The following is a 23112-nucleotide window of genomic DNA, read 5'->3' as shown; positions in this document are numbered from 1 at the left end:
TATTTGACCAATTTCCATTCATCTTAATAGATCTTAATTAATCAAATCTTATTGATTAAAATTTTCATCCATATTCATTCATTTTAATCAAATGTCATTGATTAAATATTAATTAAAATTTCTCCGAAATCTAATAAAATATTATTAATTAAAATTTTCATCATTATTGATTAAAAAAAACTCATGCTCAACGCCTTCTTGCGACTGTTAATTTCACGTATAGATTTCATTCCATTTTTCTATCTTAATGTCAAAATGTAGAAGAATATATCCAACTACGAATAAATATTTCCCCCCCACAATAAAGCAATTAGTCGATCCCACCCACTTCGATGATAACTAAACTGGCAAAATAACATTAAGAAACGGAAATTTTCCGACAGACATTTAGTAATAATAAAATGTGATTAATGTAAAACTTACTATTATTTAAATTCGCTTCTCGCCGGATTTCGCCAAAGATTGCAGTATTGGGGCAACAAAAACTTGTAAGGTTATTTTTCGGGTAATATAGGGCAAAACCGCATTAGATTTTGATATGTTTTGTTGATCTATCCATCCTTACATCTGAATTCACATCCAGATATCCTAAAAGCACAAAAGCCCAAAAAGCTTTGTCTGTGGACTTAATTATTCACACACCAACCAGAAAAAGGGGAAAAAGGCCCGCAAAACTAGTTAAACACAAAAGAAAAGAGCACAACACATCTAAACAGTGTGGACGTAATCACGGACTACCTCGACGATCGGTGCGCTTCAAGTGAACAACGCCCCCGCCTAGGCGTTCAACGTCGTTGAAAGTTTGTCCAGTCATCTGATCTGCTGCTTTTATAGTAGACACCACAGTTCCTGGCGACGTCTCTTCAAGAACCACCACCTCCTCTTGCATCTTGTATGCATCCTTTTCCTTCCCTCTTCCCTCGTCCTGTGGCTGTGTCAGCTTGCCTTTAATGGATTGTTTAATGCTTTCGAGCCCCATCTTTCCAAAGATGTTGTCTTTCGCTGCGGTTCCCCTAAACCCAAATTTAATGGCCAAAAAAAAAAAAAAAAATCAATAGGGAGTATGAAACGAATTTCTGTTAGGCGAATATAGGGCTTTTTTACTTCTGGGTTCTTGATGCCTTACCTTTCAGCTTCAATGTCCTTGTATTCCTTACCTTCCATCTTCAACTCCTCCATTTTCCGCCTAGTTTCCTCCTCAGCTTCGCTCAGTTTCTCCTAAAGACTCAAAGGAACAAAGCAATGCTCATTTCCTTCTATAACAATTATACAACCTCAGTTGAGTATGAAAAGGAAGCGGCAAAAGATTCAAGATTGAAAGAAAAGTAGACGACCGACCTTGGTTGCCTCATTTGTCTCGGCAGTTTTCTCTTTAGCTGCTTCTTTCTTGCTAGAGAAGAGGTCCATAGCTTTTCTTGCAGCACCTTTTGCAGATTCAGTAAGCTCATTGAGCTTACTACTAGCAGTGTCCTTTCCTTCCTCAGCTTTCTCAGCACTATAATCCTTTGCTTCCTTCGCCTTCTCTGATGTCTTCTCTCCTGCCTCCTTAGCTTTTTCAGCAGTGTTATCCTTCGTTTCCTTTGCCTTCTCTGCAGTGTAGTCCTTATACTCTCCTGCCTTCCCCTCTACAGATTCTTTAGTCTCTTTCGCTTTCTGAGCTGCATAATCCTTCGTCTCTTTCGCCTTATCTGCATACTCTCCCATCTTTCCCTTCGCCGACTCCTTAGTCTCCGCCGCCTTCCCTTCCATCGATTCTTTCCCTTCTTCAATCTTTCTTTCAGCAGCAACCGCCGTCTCCGCCGCCTTCTCTCCGGCCGAATCTTTAGCCTCTCCAGCCTTCTCCGCTGCTGTATAAGTACCTTCCTTCGTCTTCTCGGTAGCCTCTTGCCCCTTGCCCACGACAGCCTCTTTGGCATGCTCGTAAGTACCAGCAACTGCCTTCAACACGGACCCAATAACGCCTGGGCTTTCCTCTTGTTGTTGCTGCTGCTGGTCCGTCACCATTTTGGCCTTCCCTCCATACTCCTCCTCTCTCTTAGCTTCCCTAAGATCAGTCGCCGCTTGTCCCGCCTCCACCTCAGCTCTCTCCAGCTTCTCCTGCGTCGACGCCATATTTGCTAACTGCTAGCTCTTCAATCAACCTACAGATTCACTAAGATAAAGAAATTAAACAATACGTTTGTTAATGTTTTCTTCGTCAATACGAATGTTATCCTGCATGGATGTAGCACAGTATATAGGTAACAATGTGAATTCTCAAACGACACGTGGACAAACGGTTATCCACAGAGTGCCACGTGTTGTCCATGCTAGTGAATAGGCTTCTGACACGGCAGTGTGACATAAAGCATACATGCAATGCACGAGACCGAGCTGTCATAAAAGAGACAAAGTTTCGGTGACTCACTGACTCTTGAAGTGTTGTGGTTGTTCAACACGTTTCAGTACACGTGGTCGAGAGCATGTTTATATCGGTTCCAACTAGGAGAAATTAATTACTGGTGCACTCCTCTTAAATAATTTCCCTAAATTTTGATACAAGAGCCGAGTAAAGAAGCAAACAAGTGGTATCGTTAATAATTTTTCTTATTTTATTTACCGTACAAGAAAGTTTGTATTAATAAAATTCAGTGGACAAAAAGAATTATAAGAAAAATTAAAATTCAGAAAAATAAATACAAATATAAAATTAAAAAATCTAAAAATCAGAACTCACAAAATAAATCACTCAACCCATCGAAACCACAAATCAAGTCACACATATCAAATTAATCAAAACAGACCCCCAAATGTTGAGAAAAAACAACCGCTTCTTGAAAATCCTCAGCTATTAGTGTTGCCACATGGAATAACTACCGATCAACAGAGCAAATTGAACAACTGACAGCAAGATGGATATAACAGAAAAAATATATATATACAATTAAGAAAACAGTAATAAAAACGAAACGGACACCATTGAAAAAAAAAACCCACTATGAGAGTTATTATAAAAAAAGTAATTAATAACAAAATTAACCAAACATTGCCTACCGCATACCATTTCTAGCAGTAATTTCTCCTATGAGAGTTATTATAAAAAGTCCTCCATTTCACTCCGTTCAGTACCACCACACAAGTCTTCCATTTCCCTTAGAACATCCGCTAAATTATACTCATCAACGAAAGCAAACTCATCAAATAATCCCTCAAAAATCCTATTATCCATACAGTTTTTTGGTAATTGATTCCTTTCTTCGATTATTCCTTCTCTATTTTCATCCACCTCCATAAATGTTGTGTCACTTTTGATTTATCGTCATCTTTCCTAACAACAACAGCCGGCATGTCATCACTGTAGAAAAAGAGTTAATGTGGAGGAAAGTAAAGGTAAAAGAAGAGATAGGGTGAAGTTTTCTTAAAAAGTGTTTTTAAAATTTAAACTATTTATCCCTCTTTTTTTAAGGAGATTTTAAGATGGAAAAAATGTTCAAATCGGAATAAAAATACAGAATTTAATTTAAAAAATAAAAAAAGTAATATATTAATCAGGCTAAAATATAATATAATTCACCTTTTTCAAATGAATTTTAAAAACGCAATACCTTATCTGATAAAAAAAATTATTATATACAATCATTAATATATTGTACAATTTGCTGATAATTGGAAAAAATAGGGTTATGATTGGATATATTGGACGGAGTTTTTTTATATCCGATTCGCAATTAGACCTTCAATATATATATATATATTAAAAAAATTATTCCGGTAAACACAATATGATATAATAAATATTGATGGTATTATATTTTTTATAATAATATTAATTATTTATTAAAAGATATATTAAATAATATAGATTAATGGTTTTGTCTGCAGCAGAAAAATGCTCTATTTAATGGTGATCACCAAGTCTAAATGCATAATTTTTCATATTTGATTTTTTACTGAAAAATGAATCTACACCTTTTATTGCAGTAAATAACACAATAAAAAACGTATACATAAAGTACTCTATGATAAGAATCATTACGAAAATATTGATTAAAAACAAAAAAACAAAAAAAGTCATAACACGAAAATGAAAAATAAGAGTTAATCCTTTACAAACAATTCTCTAATTTAATTTGATATATATACTCATCAAGATGTAGCTCTACATTTAACTGGTGATAGCTCGTGGGCTATCATAGATTCTAGCATTCAGTCTTCTGAGCCAAATAGAATGCAAAATCATATGATAAACATCGTACCGTTTAGGTGGAGAGTTAACCTCAAAATGCCTCCTTATTTGTTGTCCTCTTCTCTGCATTCTAATATACTGCCTAGTTGATATACTCATCAATATTCTCTTCAAGTTAGGGATATCACTCACCGGAACCTCAACGGAGAACGCCTTCCAATTCAAAACGTCGCTAAAAGGCGGTACATAGTGGTCTGAGATCAACACCGGCACACATCCAGTGTAAAATGCCTCCACAACTCTTGGACTTGCAACTTCGTAACCACTCGGGCAGAGGCAGAACTTGCTTTTTCTCATCATTTCGTAGTAAGATACGCCTTTCGGAAGGTACCGATGGACACTCATATCGTCATCTTTGTTTTCCCAGTGCTCAAGTATAATTGGCCTTATAGGGCCATGAAGCCCTCCAGCAAAGAAGGCTAAGATTGATCTTCTTGATGGAGATGGTCCACCTATCAAGCCTTTTGTAGTACCTGTTTGGAGATTGATTTCCGGAAAGGAAACATCTTTCATGGGATTGAATCTTTCCGATGTGTTCGCATTGCATAGTGCACGAATCGAGTTCTTCGCAAGGTGAGGAACGGAAAATGAAGTTTCTGGCCCCTGGAAAAGGATGACATGTATGCATACTTAGAATCAACCATACAACTCCATCCTTAGCAAGCTCAAGAAATCAAACATACAAGTTCAAAGTAGCTTAAGTTTAAACATTCTTACCCAATCATGGCAAGCAAGCATGAAATGGTCGGCCCCAAGGCTTCGATTCCAGAAGGGGTATTTTCCAGCAATGAGACCGACATAATCTCTCACGGTCCTCTTAATAGGACCAAAATCATGCGAATTGCGCACGTAGACGAATCGGACCATCATGACTACGCTGAAGGGCAGGAAATAGACATGTGCCTTGTTGGGATCTTTGGTGCGAAAATGGTCATCCATCTCCATCCTGTGAATAAAATTCCCTTCCATGGAGTATATACTCTTGCAAGGACCATTGTGAAAAACCGGTGGCTCCCCTTCTTCATAGACAAAGACCTTAAACTGTTTCTCCATTTCTAAGTAACTCCTGCAATGCCGCATAAACATTACTTGTTAGGCTAGGCATTGGATACCAGCAAGAAGGCCACACATTGGGTCTCTATAGGGAAAATATATAAGGAAAAAATGCAAGAAGGCCTACACAAAATAAAAGGGTCCCATTTATTTACGTTTTGGACTCGGTCAATCATAAATACTGAAAAAATAGGAATGAAATTCAATAATAAAGTATACGGTACTAAGCCCCCAAGGGGGTCCCTTCTTTCTTCTTGGGGGTCCCTTCTTTCTTTGGTTAAAGTCTCAGTTCCAATCCTAAGTAGGGAGCCCCTTTGAAAACTTAGTATGGAGCCCCTTTGAAAACTTCGGAGGGAATGCTTCGCTCCCTAATAGGACTATCTTGCGCGAATCCGGTTTAGCGAAACAAAAAAAAATATGTACATAGTACTGCATTGGGAAATTCAGTCCGCATTCGGTTGTATACACAATCAATCAAAGCATGCATACATGATGGTAGACCCAACATCCTATTGGCTGGGATATTTATACAACTTGATGCGAGTAAGAATTTTAGTACTGAATCATGGTGTCTCCAATGTAAGATAGAAACATAAGCTGAAGACTGAAATCACCTGTGGAAGACTTTGGAGTTCCAATACATAGGGCCCATTGGAACATATTCAGGATCTTGCCATTGATCTCCAAATTTAGCTTCTTTAATTGCAGAACGAGCAATTTGGAGAGCAGCTTCCAGCCTTTCTAAACTGGAATGCTCTTTTTCATGTTTGTTTTTTATGGAGAGATCCAGGGAAACAATACTAGTCTTGTTCCTTGAAATTTGCTTGCCTTCTTCACTTGCATTCTGGAAAATCAATTTTCAAAAATCTCAAAAATTAAAAACAGTAACTCCAATAATTTATTATTTTTTAAGTTAAATCTGTCGAAATTGTTAAATTGGGACAACAGTAAAAGCTTATTAAAGATAATTTATTACGTCATATATAATTACATTTTTAACCAAGAGAGGGAGCAGAGTAGCTTTAATTTAACCACTGTTGCCCCCACCAAATTACCTTAAATACAAGTTGAATAACTCCTATTTTCTCAAAAAAATTTTAAAAAAAGGCGAAAATAACTAAAAAAAAACATCTTTGTCATTAGGATTCCATGTTTTCAAGGAAATATATGCAGACAGAGTTTTGATTTCTCTTTCATTTTTGTTTTTTTCCCCTAAATCGAAACTAGAAAACAGAAAACAACACAACTTTGCTCTTACGCTAAATTACCACAAATCAAAACATCAACATGACTTTTTCTCTCAGACCCAAAAAAAAAAGAAAAGAAAAACAAGTAATAAAAATTCAGTGATTCCAAATTCTAATTTGGAAACAATCAGCAAAATAGGAGGAAAAAGGGTTTCTGAATCCTCATATAGTAAATACTAAGCAGTAATGCATGAAGAAAAGATAAGGACTCACAGGTTCTTGAATGTCCACCGCCGGAAAATAACGAACTGGAGGAGGAGGCGGAGAAGAAGGAGGAGGAGAAGCAGAAGAGCGGTTAAACGCAGAGTATTGATCAGAGAGAGCCTTCTTTTCTTCTGCACTGTGATCTTCTACTTCCATCCCCACCATCGCCACTCTAGGATGCAAATCCAGCAGTCTACTTTCATTATTCTCTTTTGCATGTGAAGAAGCTGGCACAGAAATGTTTAAAGAATCAGCTGCACCAAATCCCAACAACCAAGAATGGCTAGACAAAAACTCCAAACTGGAGAATTTCGGACCCAAAATAGCAACAAACCCAGAAACCAAAACCAACGGTGCCATGAACAACAATAGCTTTATCGGCGATGATGACGACGACGACGAAGACCTCCATGCATGCCCCATCTCAAGAGCTCTCCTGCTATGTTCGAGTGTCAGAAACTGAAACCACCTCAAGAGTTTATTTCAAGCTTTAGCGATTTCCTTTTGTTGTTCATGAGCTGGAAGGAAGAGCAGAAATAGTTGAACAATTGGTAAGCTGTTGTTGCACCATCACGCCAAGCGTCCTCTTTGTGAAGCCTTATAGATTGGTCTTTTTCATGCAAATTTTCTTGTTTCCAATTCTACCCTTGCCAGCTACCTCCCATCTGTACAGGTGTACGTTTGATTAAGAGAGTATAATGAATTTTTGGAATCCAACAGTGTTGTAAGGTTTGGACAGGAATGTGTATTTGCTTCCTTAGTCTCTGCTTCTACTGCTTGTCTTGCAGCATGAAGAAAATGGAAGTTTCCTAGCTGGAATGACTTTTTTACCCCTTTGAGAAATATAATAAATAATTATTAATTAAAAGATGAAAAAAATTAAAAAATATTAAAATAATTATTTGAAAAGAAACTGTTATTAAAATTTCTCAAAGTGTTGAAAGAGAAAGGTGTTGTTATGAGAAATTGATGTTTGATGTGCATCTCCGCATGTCATGAATTGAATTTGGGCACCTCACCTCTCATTAATTAGATTCGAACAAAGGGTAAATTCATTAACTGCAGTCATTAAAGCCTCTTGTTTTCTTACCCCAATTTTCTGTAGCTATTTGCTACTCTCTGCATTTCGTCTTTCCTCAGCAAATACAAGTATTCGTGGTCATGGACTCTTCCACACCTAATAAATTCTTGCACCTTCTAAATTCAGTTAAAAAATAATAATATAAGCGTGATGCATGACATCACATGCATAGAACATAACCATTTTGATCCTATCAAGTGCTCCAGCGGCGGTTACCCATTTAAGATAACCTCTTAAGGTATAAATATATATGCGTGTTGTGGGCTACACCTCTACCCATGGCTTAATTTGAATTTTAAGTTTCTTTGAATAAATTATATTTTATTTCTTAAATTTTAGTAAAATTAATAAATTAATTTTTATATTTTTAAAATTAAATACTTAAATTTATAAACGTTAATTATATTTTTAAAATTAAACACTTAAATTTTTTATAATCAGTTCGTATAAATTAAATATTTTTTTTATTAAAAAAATAAAAAATATTTTTATTATCTTTTTTAAATAAATAAATTATACTTTAATTCTTAAATTTTAATATAATTAATGATTTTATTTTTATAATTTTAAAATTACACACTTAAATATCTCTATAATGAGTTTATTTAAACTCTAATTTTTTTATTTATTTTTTATAATTAAAAACGTTGAATTGTCTTTATTATCCACTTTTAAAATTAAAAATATTAAAAATTTAGGATTCTATTATTTTTCCTGTCAATTCAAATTTAAATATTTAAATATTTTATTTTTTATTTAAAAAACATTTAAATTCCATTAGCTGTTTTTCGATTTATCTCATTCAATCAATTTTTTAATATTTTTTATCCTTCAAGTTCTATTCTTTAAAATATTTTACTACTTACAATTTTAAAACTTGCTTACAACTTCAACTATTTGTAGATGGTACCAAATAATTTTAAGTAAATAGTAAATTTTTTAAAAAAATATTTTAAAAAAATTATATTTTTAAAAGTTTGATCCACTAATTTTAAATTAATGTTTATAATATTTATTATACTGGTACTTTTAGACAAATTAAATATAGAAAAATTTAATTATTTAATTTTAAAAATATAAAATCAATTCGTTAATTATACTAAAATTTAAAAATTAAAGTATAGTTAATATAATATAAAATTTTTTATTTATATTGATAAAAAATTTAAGTATTTATGAGAATATTTTAAATATCTAAAATATTTATTCTCTCTATATCCAGTTAATTAACAAAATTATGAATAGAATACTTTTCAATTTAAATGAATTGATTATGGATAAATTTAAGTGTTTAATTTTAAAAATATAAAAATCGATTTATTATTTATATTAAAATTTAAAAATGAAAATATAATTTATTTTTTCTTTACCAATACATAATATATTTACAACTACCGAACAGAAGGAGTATTGGAGAATACTTTGTCCCCCTATATTGCGCTATGCTCTTTGATTTGTTTTGAAGCGGTGAATTAGTGAAAATAATAACTATTTTAAAGTGTGTGGGGCTAAAATTTAATGTCATAAAATTATTATATAATTTATAAATTTGGTTTTAACACAAAATATAAATATTATATATATGGAGAAATTGTAGCTCCGACAGAAACATGCTTACATTTCTTCATACATACGATAATTGTTAAGTGGTTAAACTACAGTTTATCTTATTTTAACAATTTTATATTAGCTAATTACATCCTGACACCTCTAAATTAATTAATTTATTAAATATTTCAATTAAATTTATAATTCATTTAATATAATTTACTATATCAATAATTATCATAAAAGTTAAAAATTAATCATATTTTAAATTTTATTGATTATTCTCTATTTTTTTAAATAGTTAAACTTATTTTTGGATTAAATCTGTTGATAATTATTGTTTGAGGAGGGAAGAGATTGAGAGGAAATATCATTTGATTTTGGGATAGAAAGATCAAAAATTGAAAACCTAACAAGTTGGTAAGGATAACTATGAGCTATGCACCACAATAACCTAATATTTAAATATTTTTCTCTTTCTTTTAAGATATTTTTTCTTTTTATTTAACAAAAAAAATATAATTTTCCCCTTCTGTTAGGAGATTAAACCTTCTTATCTTATAACAAAACATATTAAATAAATTAACTTGATAATTATCACATAATTAATCTAAAATTTCTTAATTGAAACCTATCCATTTAATTTCATTTTCTGCTATAAATAGCTCCATTTTCTCTCATATTCACTTCATAAATTCATTTTCATTTCCACTCTCAGCTTCAGAAAATCAACAAAATGGGTTTTTCTGCCATTTTCGCAGCCTTCTGCTTATCTATTTTATGTAGCTCTCTTTCTTCTGCATATGATGTGACTTATGATGATCGAGCCATTAAGATTGACGGCCAGAGAAAATTATTAATCTCTGGATCAATCCATTATCCACGTAGCACTCCTGGGGTAAGCTAAATATAATTAATTAACCTATAATTACAGATTAATTATGAGATTTTCTCTAATTAATTTTATTTTTTTTTATTAGATGTGGCCATCCCTTATTAGAAAGTCCAAAGAAGGTGGTCTCAATACAATTGAGACTTATGTTTTTTGGAATGCTCATGAACCTCAACCTCGTCAGGTTTTTAACTTATTTATTTTTAAAAATATTATTATTCTTCTTAAATATAATTTTATTTCTAATTTTTCCTTTTTCTTGTTTAGTATGATTTCGCTGAAAATCTTGACCTGGTTAGATTTATCAAGACCATTCGTGATGAAGGGCTTTATGCCATTCTTAGAATTGGACCATACGTTTGTGCTGAATGGGATTATGGGTAATTATTATTTTTAAATATTATATTAAATTAAATCATTTAAGATATTTTGTTAATTTAATTTCTTTTTTCAGAGGGTTTCCAATTTGGCTCCACAGTTTGCCGGGCATTAAGATGAGAACTAATAATGACGTGTTCAAGGTGATTTATTATTATTATTATTATTAGATTTTATTATTTTTTTAATTAAAATTTTGCTAATTGTAGAATGAGATGCAAATATTTACAACATATATTGTGGACATGATGAAACGAGAGGGGCTTTTTGCATCACAAGGAGGACCTATACTCCTTGCTCAGGTTTCATTAAATTTCACTTAATTAATTCTTTTTAGTATTTTTATTTATTAATGCAACTAATTTTTTTATTTTTTTATTTTTAAAATATAAAAGATTGAAAATGAATATGGAAATGTTCAATGGGCATATGGAGATGATGGGAAGAAGTATCTGGACTGGTGTGCTAAAATGGCAGATAATCTCAAAATTGGCATCCCTTGGGTCATGTGTCAGCAAGATGATGCCCCATCACCAATGGTATAAAATTAATCCTTTTTAATCTTAATTAATCTTATTTAACATTTAATTATATAATTAATTAATTAATTATTATTAATTTGATTCAACAGCTTAGTGCTTGCAATGGTTATTATTGTGATCAATGGTCACCTAAGAACAGCAGTATTCCAAAGATATGGACTGAGAATTGGAGTGGCTGGTTGGTTAATTAACATTTACTTCATTAATTGATATTAATTTGTGTTTTCTGGCTTAATTTTTATTAATTTAATGAAAAATTAAATTAGGTTTATGGATTGGGGAAATAGAGTTCCACGTAGGACTGCTGAGGATCTTGCATTTGCTGTTGCTCGTTTCTTCCAACTTGGTGGTGCTGTTCAGAATTATTATATGGTTAGCATTATTGTTATTATTTAAAAAATAATTTTTAATATAATATAAACAAATAATTAATTTTTCAATTTATTTTCTTTTAGTATCATGGTGGCACTAACTTTGGTAAATCAGCCGGTGGTCCATACATTACTACATCTTATGATTATGATGCACCATTGGATGAATACGGTAAGAGAAAAGATTTTATAAATTTTAATTTTTGTTAATTAAGTTTCATTTGTTTTTAATAAATTGGAATATTAAATTAATAAATAGGCAATACTCGCCAACCCAAATGGGGCCATCTGAAAAATCTTCATCTAACATTAATGTCAATGGAAGAAGCTCTCGTTTATGGGGAGAGGACATCCGTGGATTATCAGAACAACACATATGTAAGTTTTTTTTTTCTGAAAATTAAGGAAAACCCATTTTCCTTTTATTAATAATATATATATATATTTTATTTTTAATATTTTAGGTCACAATTTTCGCACATCAAGGAAAGAGAAGTTGCTTCTTCTCTAACACAGATGAGAAGAACGACAGGACATTAACATTTGAAGGCAGTAACTATTTTATTCCTGCATGGTCTGTTAGTATCCTTCCTGACTGCTACACAGAAGTTTACAACACTGCCAAGGTAATTTAATTACATATAGTCAGTAATTAATTAATTAATTAATCAGAAATCTAATTAATGGGTTTTAATTATGATCGTCGATAGGTTAATGCACAAACTAGTATTATGGAGAAGAGGCCAAATGAAGCAGATGATTTTCAGGAGCCTTATGCTTTGACATGGCAATGGAAATCTGAGAAAATCCCTCATATTAACGCAGATGGCATTCTTGATAGGAGCTTTAGTTTTGTTTCCAATGTTCTCATGGATCAGAAAAGGGCAAGCAATGGATCCAGTGATTACTTGTGGCTTTTGACCAAGTAAGTATATTTAACTAATACCCATTTATCATATTATTAATTATTGATTATTACTTCATATTAATAATATACTTTTGTTTTTTTGGTTTTAGCTATGAGCATAATACTAGTGATCCTCAATGGGGGAATGACAAGGATATAATTCTCCATGTGCACACTGATGGACATGTTGTTCATGCTTTTGTTAATGGAAAATACTATGGTAAGTACTTGATTAATTATTAATAATTAATTGAAATTATTGTATTAATTATTAACAGAATGTTTTTATCACCTTTCAGGATCACAATGGGCCGAAAATGGTCATTATGAATTTATTTTTGAGAAACGCATTCAATTGAAACCAGGGAATAATTCAATCACATTAGCTAGTGTCACTGTTGGATTACCTGTAAGTTTTTTAATTTTTAATTTTATTTTTAATTAATTGCTGCTATTTACTCCTCTTTTTTTTTTTTTTTTTTTTTGGGGGGGGGGGGGGGTTATTTGCATAGAACTATGGTGAAAATTATGACACAGTAAGAGTTGGAATTCATGGTCCGGTGAAATTGATTGCAAGGAGTAAAACTGGGGAACCAGATGTTAAAGATATTTCATCAAGCAGATGGGTATACAAGACTGGATTAATCGGTGAAGATCAAGGACTGAACCAAGTTCAACCTCGCCATATTAGTCAGTGGGAAACCTCTAAGCTTCCAAACAATAGGCCTTTTGTTTGGTACAAGGTAATAATCTTTATATTCATAGTGCTGAAAATTGATTAATAATGGAGTTTTCTTTTTGTGTGTTTTCAGACAAGCTTCAAGGGTCCAATGGGATCAGACCCTGTAGTGGTTGACTTGCTTGGATTGGGGAAAGGAGTTGCTTGGATTAATGGGCGTAGTATTGGGAGGTACTGGCCAAAGTACTTAGCTTCAGAGCAAGGTTGTGATGTGATTTGCGATTATAGAGCAGCATATAAGCCAGAAAAATGCAACACTGGGTGTGGGAAACCTTCGCAGAGATTCTATCATGTCCCCAGAGATTGGCTAAAGGCAGACGATAATCAGCTGGTTTTGTTTGAAGAGTTGGGAGGCAACCCATATCCTGTTAACTTTCAAACTGTTACTGTGGGTAAAGTTTGTGCAAATGCTTATGAAGGGCATACTTTGGAGTTAGCTTGCCATGCAGGAAGCAAATTTTCTAATATTAAATTTGCTAGCTTTGGTTTACCCGAGGGCGACTGTGGGCATTTCAACGTTGGCACATGCCATTCTGAGAAAACTTTATCAGTTGTTCAAAAGGTTGATAATATATGTTTGTGGTGTTAAATTGTATAGTTTTGTGTGTTTAAATTGTTGTTTCTAAATGAATTAATGATTTGGGTTTTGTTAATTAATTATGGCAGGCTTGTCTTGGAAAGGAAAGATGCGTTCTTCATGTCACTGAAGATTCTTTTGGACCTTTACGTTGCCGGGCTGATACTTACAGGCTTGCTGTTGAAGCTGTTTGTTAGGATTTCCATTAGCATCTATTTATTAATTGTCTTTTGATTAATTAGGGTAGATTAAGAGTTCATAAGACATGAACTCTCTTTAATTTGGTAGGATTCTCTCTGGGTAGGAATATATTTGTAATTTCTTACTTTAGTTAATATCGAAATTTTGATGGTTTTTGCTGCTATCTTATAATCTATTCCAACTTCTGCTCTAAATCATTTTCATATTATATTTAATGATTATAGTCCTGTTAGGTATTAAGTATAATAAAATCATTTTATAATTATAAATAGTTAATTAATTAATTCCACTTAATGTCAAGAGTATAAATTATTAATTACTTCTTTTTTAAGTGTCTCTTTTTTTTAAACTATTTTTATAAGTAAAAATAACAAAGAGGTTTGTCACATTTGAAGCATTACATATCTACATAAAGGAATAGCTATGCTACCTATCGATTAAATATAAAGGGATAAGAAAGAAAGGAAAAAGAATGTAAATTGTTTACCATTTGGCAAGCATCCAATATAAGGGGCTTTGTGAAGATAGGAAGAAAGCATCACCAATAATCTTTGCATGAGCATTGACCATTTGAAAAACAATGAAACCCAGAGGCATCCCTTACGAATATCTCTCTTCTGGTCACAACTGAAACATATTTCAAGAATGAATGGCAATCCCCACATAAAAGGATGTTCTTCACAATCCGAATGGGTTCACCTGGTCTGGTTGTCAGAAGTCCATAGGTTGCTGCTAGTTTTGCACTGTGATAAAATAAGAAATCCTTCTTTTGATGCTCCTCTACTTCATGAAGTACAAAGCTTGTATCAGGTTCATATCCAGCCTTTAAGCATTCCAAAACTAGTATGTCTAATCCACTATAAATGTCTTTCGCCTGGGGATGTGATTTATCTCTTACATAAAATGAATGCACCTTTTCCTGATTAATAATCCAACTTCGACATGCCTGCTTCTGAAACCCTCTTTCTCTCATATTGGCTCTAACCAATTCTGAGCAATGCCACCTCCCAGAGGCAGAATACAGATTCGATACAAGCACAAATGTGGATGGATCCTTTGGCTCCATAGCCAGTATACGTTTTGCAACCCTTTTTCCAATGCTTGTATTCAAGTGAAGTCTACAACTATCAAGCAAAGCTCGCCAAACAGAAGCCTCAGGCTCAAAGGGCATCCTAATGATCAATTCCTCCGCTTCTTCGAGGAGACCCCAGTGTCCCAGAACGCTTACCAAAGAGGCATAGTGCTCTGATGTGGGCTCTATGTCATAATTATTTTTCATAGAGATAAAAAACCTACGACAGTTGTCAACTAAATTTGAGCTTGTATGTCTGTAAGCAGAAATAATCAGTATAAGCGTGACAGTGTCAGGTTTTATGCATGCCTTCTCCATCTTTGACCAGACAACCAAGGCCTCATCTCCCTGCCTGTGAAGGAGATGGCCTGCAATCAAATAATTCCATGAAACTATATCATGAGCTGGCATAGAGTTGAAAGATTTAATAGCATCATCCATGTTAAAGCACTTGGAATACATGCTAATTATGGAATTTCCTACTCCTGTGTCAGCTACAAATTCAGTTTTAAGTGCATGACAGTGGATTTGCTTCCCCATCCCATGAAACCCTAGTGTCCCACAAACACCAAGTAGTGAAGTCAATGCAACTGCATCCATAATTATTGCCCCTTCTGATTGGCTTTGCTGGAAGAGAGAAATCGCTTCATCTGGCATCCCATTTCGAGCATAGCCACATAGCATTGATGTTCGTATTATTAAGCTATCCTGATCAGATGGCCATCTGTGAAACATCTTGGCAGCATCATTCATCCTTCCACATTTTGTGCACATATCAAGCAAAGCAGCTTCAATGAAAGCATTTGATCCAAAACCAAACTTTATGATAAACCCATGAATTTGTCTACTAAGGTCAAGTTCCATGAGAATCCCACAGGCATTTATAACACTAGTCAAAGTGAAATCAGTTAATTCTACTCCTTCCTGGACCATCTTAATAAAAAAGTCAAGTGCCTTCAACCCTTCACCGTTTTTACAGAATCCAGACAAAAGAGCATTATAAGAAACAGAATTCCTCTCCGGCATCTTCGCAAATACCTCCACAGCCATATCCACAAATCCAAATTCCATATACGCCGTAATCATTTCTGTCCAAGTAATTATATCCCTTGCTGGAATCATCTCAAACTCGGCCAAAACATCTTTTAGACTCCCACATCTAGTGTAGAACCTGATAATGGCATTATTAATACTCAAGTTGCGCTCAAACCCAGTTCTAATGGAATGAGCATGAACTTCTCTACCTCCCATCACAGCATGGCACCCAGCACATGCAGTCAATACCGTTGATAGAGTGAATTGGTCAGATTTAAAATCAGTAGTTCGGTGCAAATCTCGAAATAGTTCTAATGCTTTCTCATATGACAATTCGTTTACCATGTTCGATATCACAGTATTCCACGTTGCAATATCTCTTTGAGGCATCTCATCAAACAATTGACTCGCATAATCCAGACACCCATTCTTACCATACAAACACATCAAAGCATTTGCAACAATGACACAGTCTAAGTAACCCAGCTTAATTATCAACGCATGAAGTTGCAAACCCAACTCCAATTCCAAAGTCCTAATACAGGCACTCAAAATAGCAACAAAACTATAATCATTAGGCTCAATACCTGAACTCCTCATTCTAAAGAAAAGCTCGATTGCTTCTCTCTCTTGATCCGCCTTAGCGAAACTGGAAATCAAAGCAGTGTAAGACACCACATCGGGGCTATATAGGCCTCGGAAGACCCCGTAAGCATCCAGAAGACGACCCATCTTAAGGTAAGCCACAAGGATTGCATTACCCAGATGTGTATCCTCTTCAAGCTTGAGAAACGAAGCATGAACAGCTCGGGCAAGATGGACATCGGTGTATTTGGCAGACAAGCGAAGCAAATAGAATAACTGGCCAATGTCTATAAAAGAGTCAGAATCGGTATTTGGTAACGAAGTAGAGTCATCGAGAGAGCCAACGGGGAAAAGGGGTTGAGTATTTTGCGGCTTAGACACAGTAGGGTCTGGTGAAAGGAGGGATTGATCGGTGGAGCTGGAGAAGCGATAGTGGAGTTTGTGGCGGAGTTTTGGGTTAAAGAAAGAAGGTGAAGCGAGTGAGAGATGAGGGAAATTATTTGTTTTTGAAGAGAAGCGGAATGGATTTAGAGAGGGAAAGAAGGGAGATAGATTGGAGATGGTGAACGGATTAATGGCAGCCATGAAGAAGAGGCCCCAACCATAACCTTCTTCTTCTTCTCTTCTGAAGTTGAGAAAATGGTAGCCATTCACCTGATTCTCATTGCCGATTAACGGTTTCTATATCACGCGCCATGTTTTCCCCCTTTTTTTTAGGAGAGTGAAAAAGGGGGAGGGAAGAATTAGATAGGAGACAAGTTCAATTAAGTATTGTATTTTTGTTTAAGAATGAAATAAATTTATTTTGTTTCAATTAATTTTTTATATTTTTATTAATAACTAAATAAATTTTGAGGAATAATTATTAAAATAATATTTTTTTAAAAAAGTAATATTTTTTAAAAATAAATTTATTTTAACATTCAAATTTGTACTTTTAAATTTATTAATCATAACCATTCATAATATTTAGTTCGTATAATTTTAATTATTTATATTATTAAATTTAATAGATTTAAATTATTAAATATATAATTATATAAAATAAATTTTTAATATAATTTTAATTTACTATAATTAGGTTTGAAGAATTATAATTAATTTTATATAATTATATAAAATTAATTTTTTAATACTGTTAGAGTTTAGTATAATTATAATTGAGAAAACTATAATTAATTTTATATAAGTGTATAAAATTAATTTTTTAGTATTCTTCCTATTTAATACAATTATAGTTTGAAAAACTATAATTAATTGTTCAGTACAGTTTCAATTTAATATAGTTTGAAGAATTAAATTAATTTTATATAATTGTATAAATTTAATTTTTTTGATAAGGTTTGAATTTAATATAATTATAATTTAAAAAATTCTAATTAATTTTACATAATTATATAAAATTAATTTTTAATTCCATTCCAATTTAGTATGATTACAGTTTAAAAAACTATAATTAATTTTATATAATTGTATAAAATAATTTTTTGTATGATTTTAATTTAATATAATTACAGTTAAAAAAATTATAATTAATTTTATATAATTATATATTTAATAATTTAAATTTATCAAATTTAATCAAAATTAAATAATAGTATAAATGATTAAATTATACAAATTAAATAATATAAATAGTTATGGTTACATGAATGTAAAAGTATAAATACAAATGTTAAAATAAATTTATTAGTTTTATTTTTATCGAATAATTAAGGAGTTTAATTTTATAAAATATTAAAAATTTTAATTGAATTTAAATAAATAAAGAATATTGATGTTATTGGTGGTCCTTTTGTGACTCAATTCTTTCATCTCTTTCTCTTCTTTAAACCTAATTTATTATTTTCCTTTTTTTTCTTTAAACCTAATTTATTATTTTCCTTTTTTTCATAAAAATATATGTGTCAATTGACTATCGAATAAAAAATATTGTTATATCCATTAAGAGTTACAAGATATTTCGATCGTCATTTATGATTTATGGATGGTGGGTATATTTCTCATACACAATCCAATCAATTTTCATAATATCTATAACTCTTTAATAGATTTATGATGACAATTCTCGGATAATTATTGCTTTGAAAGATTTATGTATGGTGGGTATATTTCTCATATACAGTCCAAGTAATTTTCATAATATCCATAACTCTTTAATAGATTTATGACGGTAATTTTCGGACAATTATTTCATTGAAAGATTTGATTCCTAATTACAAGGCAGACATCTGATTTTTTATAAAAATAAAAACTCTTAGTTTTCGTATAAAATTTTTTCATAATTTTTTATATTTTGATGGTTACTTCTTAGTTAATAGACAATGATTGAGATTAGACATTTCATTAATATGAAATAGGATTTTTCTTTAAATTTTATTGATTCGGTTATTTTAAAAGGTAATATTCAATGGAGATTTATTAGTTATTATGATTTTCAAAATCGCAATGACGACTTTAGTTTTAAAATCTTATTCGAGTTTTATCTTGTAGAAACTTTCTTTCGTAATTTTATTTGGAAGACTTTAATAATTTATATTCGAGAGATGAGAAAAAATGAAAAGTATCTTTGTCAAATTATCTTATACAGAGATTTATAAAAATATTTTATGATATTTTTATTAAATAATTATAAATTTTTATTAAATTTTAAAATTGATATTTTATTTGAATTAAATGTGATAAAATTTTATTAATATAATACGTAGTTTTGATTAAAAAAAAATAAATAAAGACTATTCAATTAATTTCAGTGATATATAAGATCTTAATGATAATTTTCTGATAAAATCATTGCTTATGAAACGCCGGACTTCACTGTCATTTTCATTGCCATTGAAAACATCAATTAAGTTGGCGTTTTCATGAGCATTAATTATTTTTGAAACATTATGGGTGAAAACGCCATACAGTAGATCGGTGTTTTCAGTGTTTCTCAAAAATATCAACTTGATTGGCCTTTTTTAAAGCAAATATTAATTTTGTAAATAATTTTTTAAAAATTTTATTTTAATAATTATCCCAAATTCTGATCTCTGTTATTTTTTAATAGTAAAAATTTTTTTACAGTAAAGATTTTATTTTTTTATTTTCTGTCTCTTTTCAAAATTTTTATGTTAATTAAATTATTAAATTTTTTATATTTTAAATTTAAAAATATTTTTATTATTAAAAATAATAATATATTATCTGGATTTATTTGGTTTTTAATAAAAATTCAAAAATTTAATTGATAAAAAAATTAGATTAAATTTATTTAATTATTAAACCAATTATAAAAACTTAATTAAACTTATTGAATATGATTAGTGGGAAATAAGGAGGAGGATTCTATAGATTAATTTGTCAAAAAAGCTTTATTTTATTTTATAATTTATTTTTTAGTAAATTAATTAATTACAAAAATTGAATAATATATAATATTTTTAGTAATATTATGAAATATTAATTGCACATACCGAATAAGTGGCATTTATTTAATATTGCATAATTGAAATTATAGATTTTTATTCCAAAAACATGGTGATTTTAATTAAAGTTATTTTTTGTAAAATTTAATATATTGAAACATGATATTTAATACAACTTACGATTTATCTCAAGATATTTTTATAAAATACTTTTTATAAATTAGTTAATTAAAAATTATAGAATATTGAAAAAAATTCAAAAAAAATCACATATAATATCTTTTAATGCTACTAAATAAAATATTTTGAAAATTATCTTGAATACAATATGATATATAATATTAATATAAAATTTTTCATTAAAGTATAAAACATTAATGAAAAAAATAATATATTAATATTATTTTAGTATTTTCTATACTTAATGAGTAATCTACTATATTTAGTGGATAACCAGGAAATTTGTATGATTTCTGTTTTTTATTTTTTTAAAATTAAAAATAATTTTTTGATTTTTATTATTTATTTTTTGAAAACTGATTATTTACATAAAATAAGCTTATACAGTAATAAAATATTTATTTACATAAAAATAAGTTTATACAGTAATAAAATATTTTTTAAAATATGAAACAAATAATTTTATAAATAACTGCATATAAAAATAATATTAAATAATTTTTATAAAATATATGATATTATAATAAAAATTATTAGTTGATCTATACTATAGAAATAAAGTCGGTATATTTTAAAAATATAATAAATATTATTAAAATTTTAAAAAATCTATGTTAAGTATTGTAAAAATAAAAAATTATTATTTAATTTATATAATATATAAAAACTCACTGTTTAGATATTTAATTTTAAAAAATATATTAAAATTTTTTAAAAATATACTAATTAACACCTTAATTTTATTATTAAGTATTGCAAAAAGATTTAAAATACCTCTCAACACAAATTGATTAATTAATAAATATTTTTATAAATTTAAAAAATTAACTAATGAATTTTCTTTTATCACAAAAATTAAATGGTAAAAATTTTAACCGATAAATCAATAAAAAAATTAATTAGTATAATTTTTAATATTTTAGTGATATTTTAATATATTTTTAAATATTAAAAGATTAACTAATGAGTTTTGTTATATCATATGAATTAAATAATAAATTTTTATATTTCTTATAAAAATTTAAAATATTATTAATATAAAAAAATAAAAATTGTATATTTTTATAAAATTAAAAGATTAAGTAATAAATTTTTTTTATATTATAGAAATTAAATAGTAAAATATTTAAAAATTAAATGATTAATAAATTTATTAAAATTTCAAGTATTTTTTAATGTATTTTTTAAAACTAATGATTTAATTAATAAGTTTAATACTTTTTTATAATAATAAAATAAAAGTATATTCTATCAATTAATTGAATGTATACATATTTAAAAATTTAATTTAATTAATGAAGATAAAATCTTATAATTATTATTAATAATATGATAAATATCATAAATAAATATAATGATTTGATAGAATTTATAATAAAAGAAATAGCATTTGTAATTTTTAGTTTTTAAATTTTTAATTTTAAAAATAATTTTTAATAAATAATAAAAATAAAAATAAAATAATAACAATCGAATAAATTTTCTAAACAAAAAATAGAAATCACATCCGAAATGAATGCACCAACAAATTTATACTTAACGAGTAATCTACTACCTTTAGTAGGATACTAAAAATTTATTTTTGTAACTTTTTAATAAAATTTACCACATATAATTTATTTTTTCAATTTTTTAAATTACATATTTTTTAATAAAAAATTATTTTTTCATTAAGTTAATTAATTAATTTATGGAAAATATCATATTATAAAAAATTAAAAGAGATAAATAATAAATACTTCATATGAAATCAAATTACTATAGAAAACGCCAAAATAAGAAGACGATATAACATTTAATCCTGCTATTTGAATAATATTCAAATTTAAATTAATTGATTTAATTAAATTGCTTAATTTAATGGTAAGTTTAAATAAAAACATAACTTTTATTTGATTAAATTAATATTAAATTAAAAATTGAAGCTATGTGCTTATGTATATATAATGGAGGAAAATTCATTTTCTTTTTATTAAAAAAATAAATAATTTTAAAAAATTTTTAATTTACTTTTATTTTCATATTAATTTATTAAATTTGAGTCAAAGAGAAATGTTTATAGCTTATATAAGGAGTATATTATTTATTTTTATAATTAATTTTTTATAATTGACGTGATATTCAACATTCTTCCACAGTCTCTATATCATGTTAAATTTAAACCAGTCTTAATTATTCATATAGACACATTATCCTTTTTTATATAGAATTTAACAAAATTTTTTATTAATTAATTAATTAAAAAATTTAAATTAACATAAAGTTTTAATAAATTTAGTTACGGAATTAAATTTAATTAAAGTCCATGTTCAAATTCTATTATACAAGCCATTGCAATCTAAAGAGAATTTAATTTAAAATATGACAAATTTCTATAAATATATAACCTTGATAGTGACTAAAAATAACATTCTTTATAGCTTTTGATAGATATGTTCTCTGCTGCGTTTTTATGGAAGTAAGGTTTTCAAAGTTTTATGGCATCCTCGATTTTTTTCTTAACCCCATCTAAATGGAAAGATCTCATTTTCTTTTTACTCAAAGTATGGCTTGAAACTTTTATACTTTTATATTTTATTTATTTAAAAAAAATATTTTACACATTTTATACTTTTTAAGCACTAAAAAAATTTAATTAACATAAAAATATTTAAATTATTTAAAAAAATAAAATTTTTAAAATAAAATCATTTTTCACGTTTTAACATCATGAATAAAGTTTTTATATAAAATTATTAATATATTTTATTTTTAAATTAAAATTAAATAATAAAAATAAATTATTTTATTAAAAAATATTTTTTATAAATAAATAAATTTTTTTAAAATAAAATTAAAAAAATAAAATCTGAAATATCTGATTAG

General features: G+C 29.3%; 4 protein-coding genes across 4 annotated transcripts; 1 reads left to right on the top strand and 3 right to left on the bottom strand.

Annotated features, from left to right (window-relative positions):
* Positions 1–347: 347 nt before the first annotated feature.
* LOC110620678 (late embryogenesis abundant protein ECP63) lies at positions 348–2190 on the bottom strand. Its single transcript, XM_021764492.2, has 3 exons — positions 1339–2190; positions 1127–1218; positions 348–1013 (listed from the first exon to the last, which is right to left on the bottom strand). Exons 1-3 carry the CDS (start codon positions 2110–2112, stop codon positions 728–730), a joined length of 1152 nt encoding a protein of 383 aa, XP_021620184.1. The 5' UTR covers positions 2113–2190; the 3' UTR covers positions 348–727.
* A 1810-nt stretch (positions 2191–4000) lies between these two features.
* Positions 4001–7356, bottom strand: LOC110621664 (probable glycosyltransferase At5g03795). Its single transcript, XM_021765933.2, has 4 exons — positions 6739–7356; positions 5893–6122; positions 4943–5291; positions 4001–4828 (listed from the first exon to the last, which is right to left on the bottom strand). Exons 1-4 carry the CDS (start codon positions 7150–7152, stop codon positions 4145–4147), a joined length of 1677 nt encoding a protein of 558 aa, XP_021621625.1. The 5' UTR covers positions 7153–7356; the 3' UTR covers positions 4001–4144.
* Positions 7357–10094: 2738 nt separating this feature from the next.
* On the top strand, positions 10095–13961 carry LOC110621649 (beta-galactosidase 15). The gene is made up of 17 exons (XM_021765918.2): positions 10095–10256; positions 10339–10434; positions 10518–10630; positions 10705–10771; positions 10838–10930; positions 11024–11167; positions 11260–11348; positions 11437–11542; positions 11626–11713; positions 11801–11919; positions 12006–12167; positions 12252–12466; positions 12559–12668; positions 12748–12857; positions 12961–13191; positions 13261–13749; positions 13854–13961. Exons 1-17 carry the CDS (start codon positions 10095–10097, stop codon positions 13959–13961), a joined length of 2502 nt encoding a protein of 833 aa, XP_021621610.2.
* A 362-nt stretch (positions 13962–14323) lies between these two features.
* On the bottom strand, positions 14324–17381 carry LOC110621223 (pentatricopeptide repeat-containing protein At5g03800). Its single transcript, XM_021765413.2, has one exon. The coding sequence runs from the start codon at positions 17240–17242 to the stop codon at positions 14504–14506; it is 2739 nt and encodes a 912-aa protein (XP_021621105.1). The 5' UTR covers positions 17243–17381; the 3' UTR covers positions 14324–14503.
* Between the last annotated feature and the right edge of the window lie 5731 nt (positions 17382–23112).

The sequence above is a fragment of the Manihot esculenta genome, chromosome 8 (genome assembly GCF_001659605.2).
Source record: "Manihot esculenta cultivar AM560-2 chromosome 8, M.esculenta_v8, whole genome shotgun sequence".
NCBI classification, from domain to species: Eukaryota; Viridiplantae; Streptophyta; class Magnoliopsida; order Malpighiales; family Euphorbiaceae; genus Manihot; species Manihot esculenta.
The sequence above is the reverse complement of the archived record's forward strand: the minus strand, read 5'-3'. Positions and strand labels throughout refer to the sequence as shown.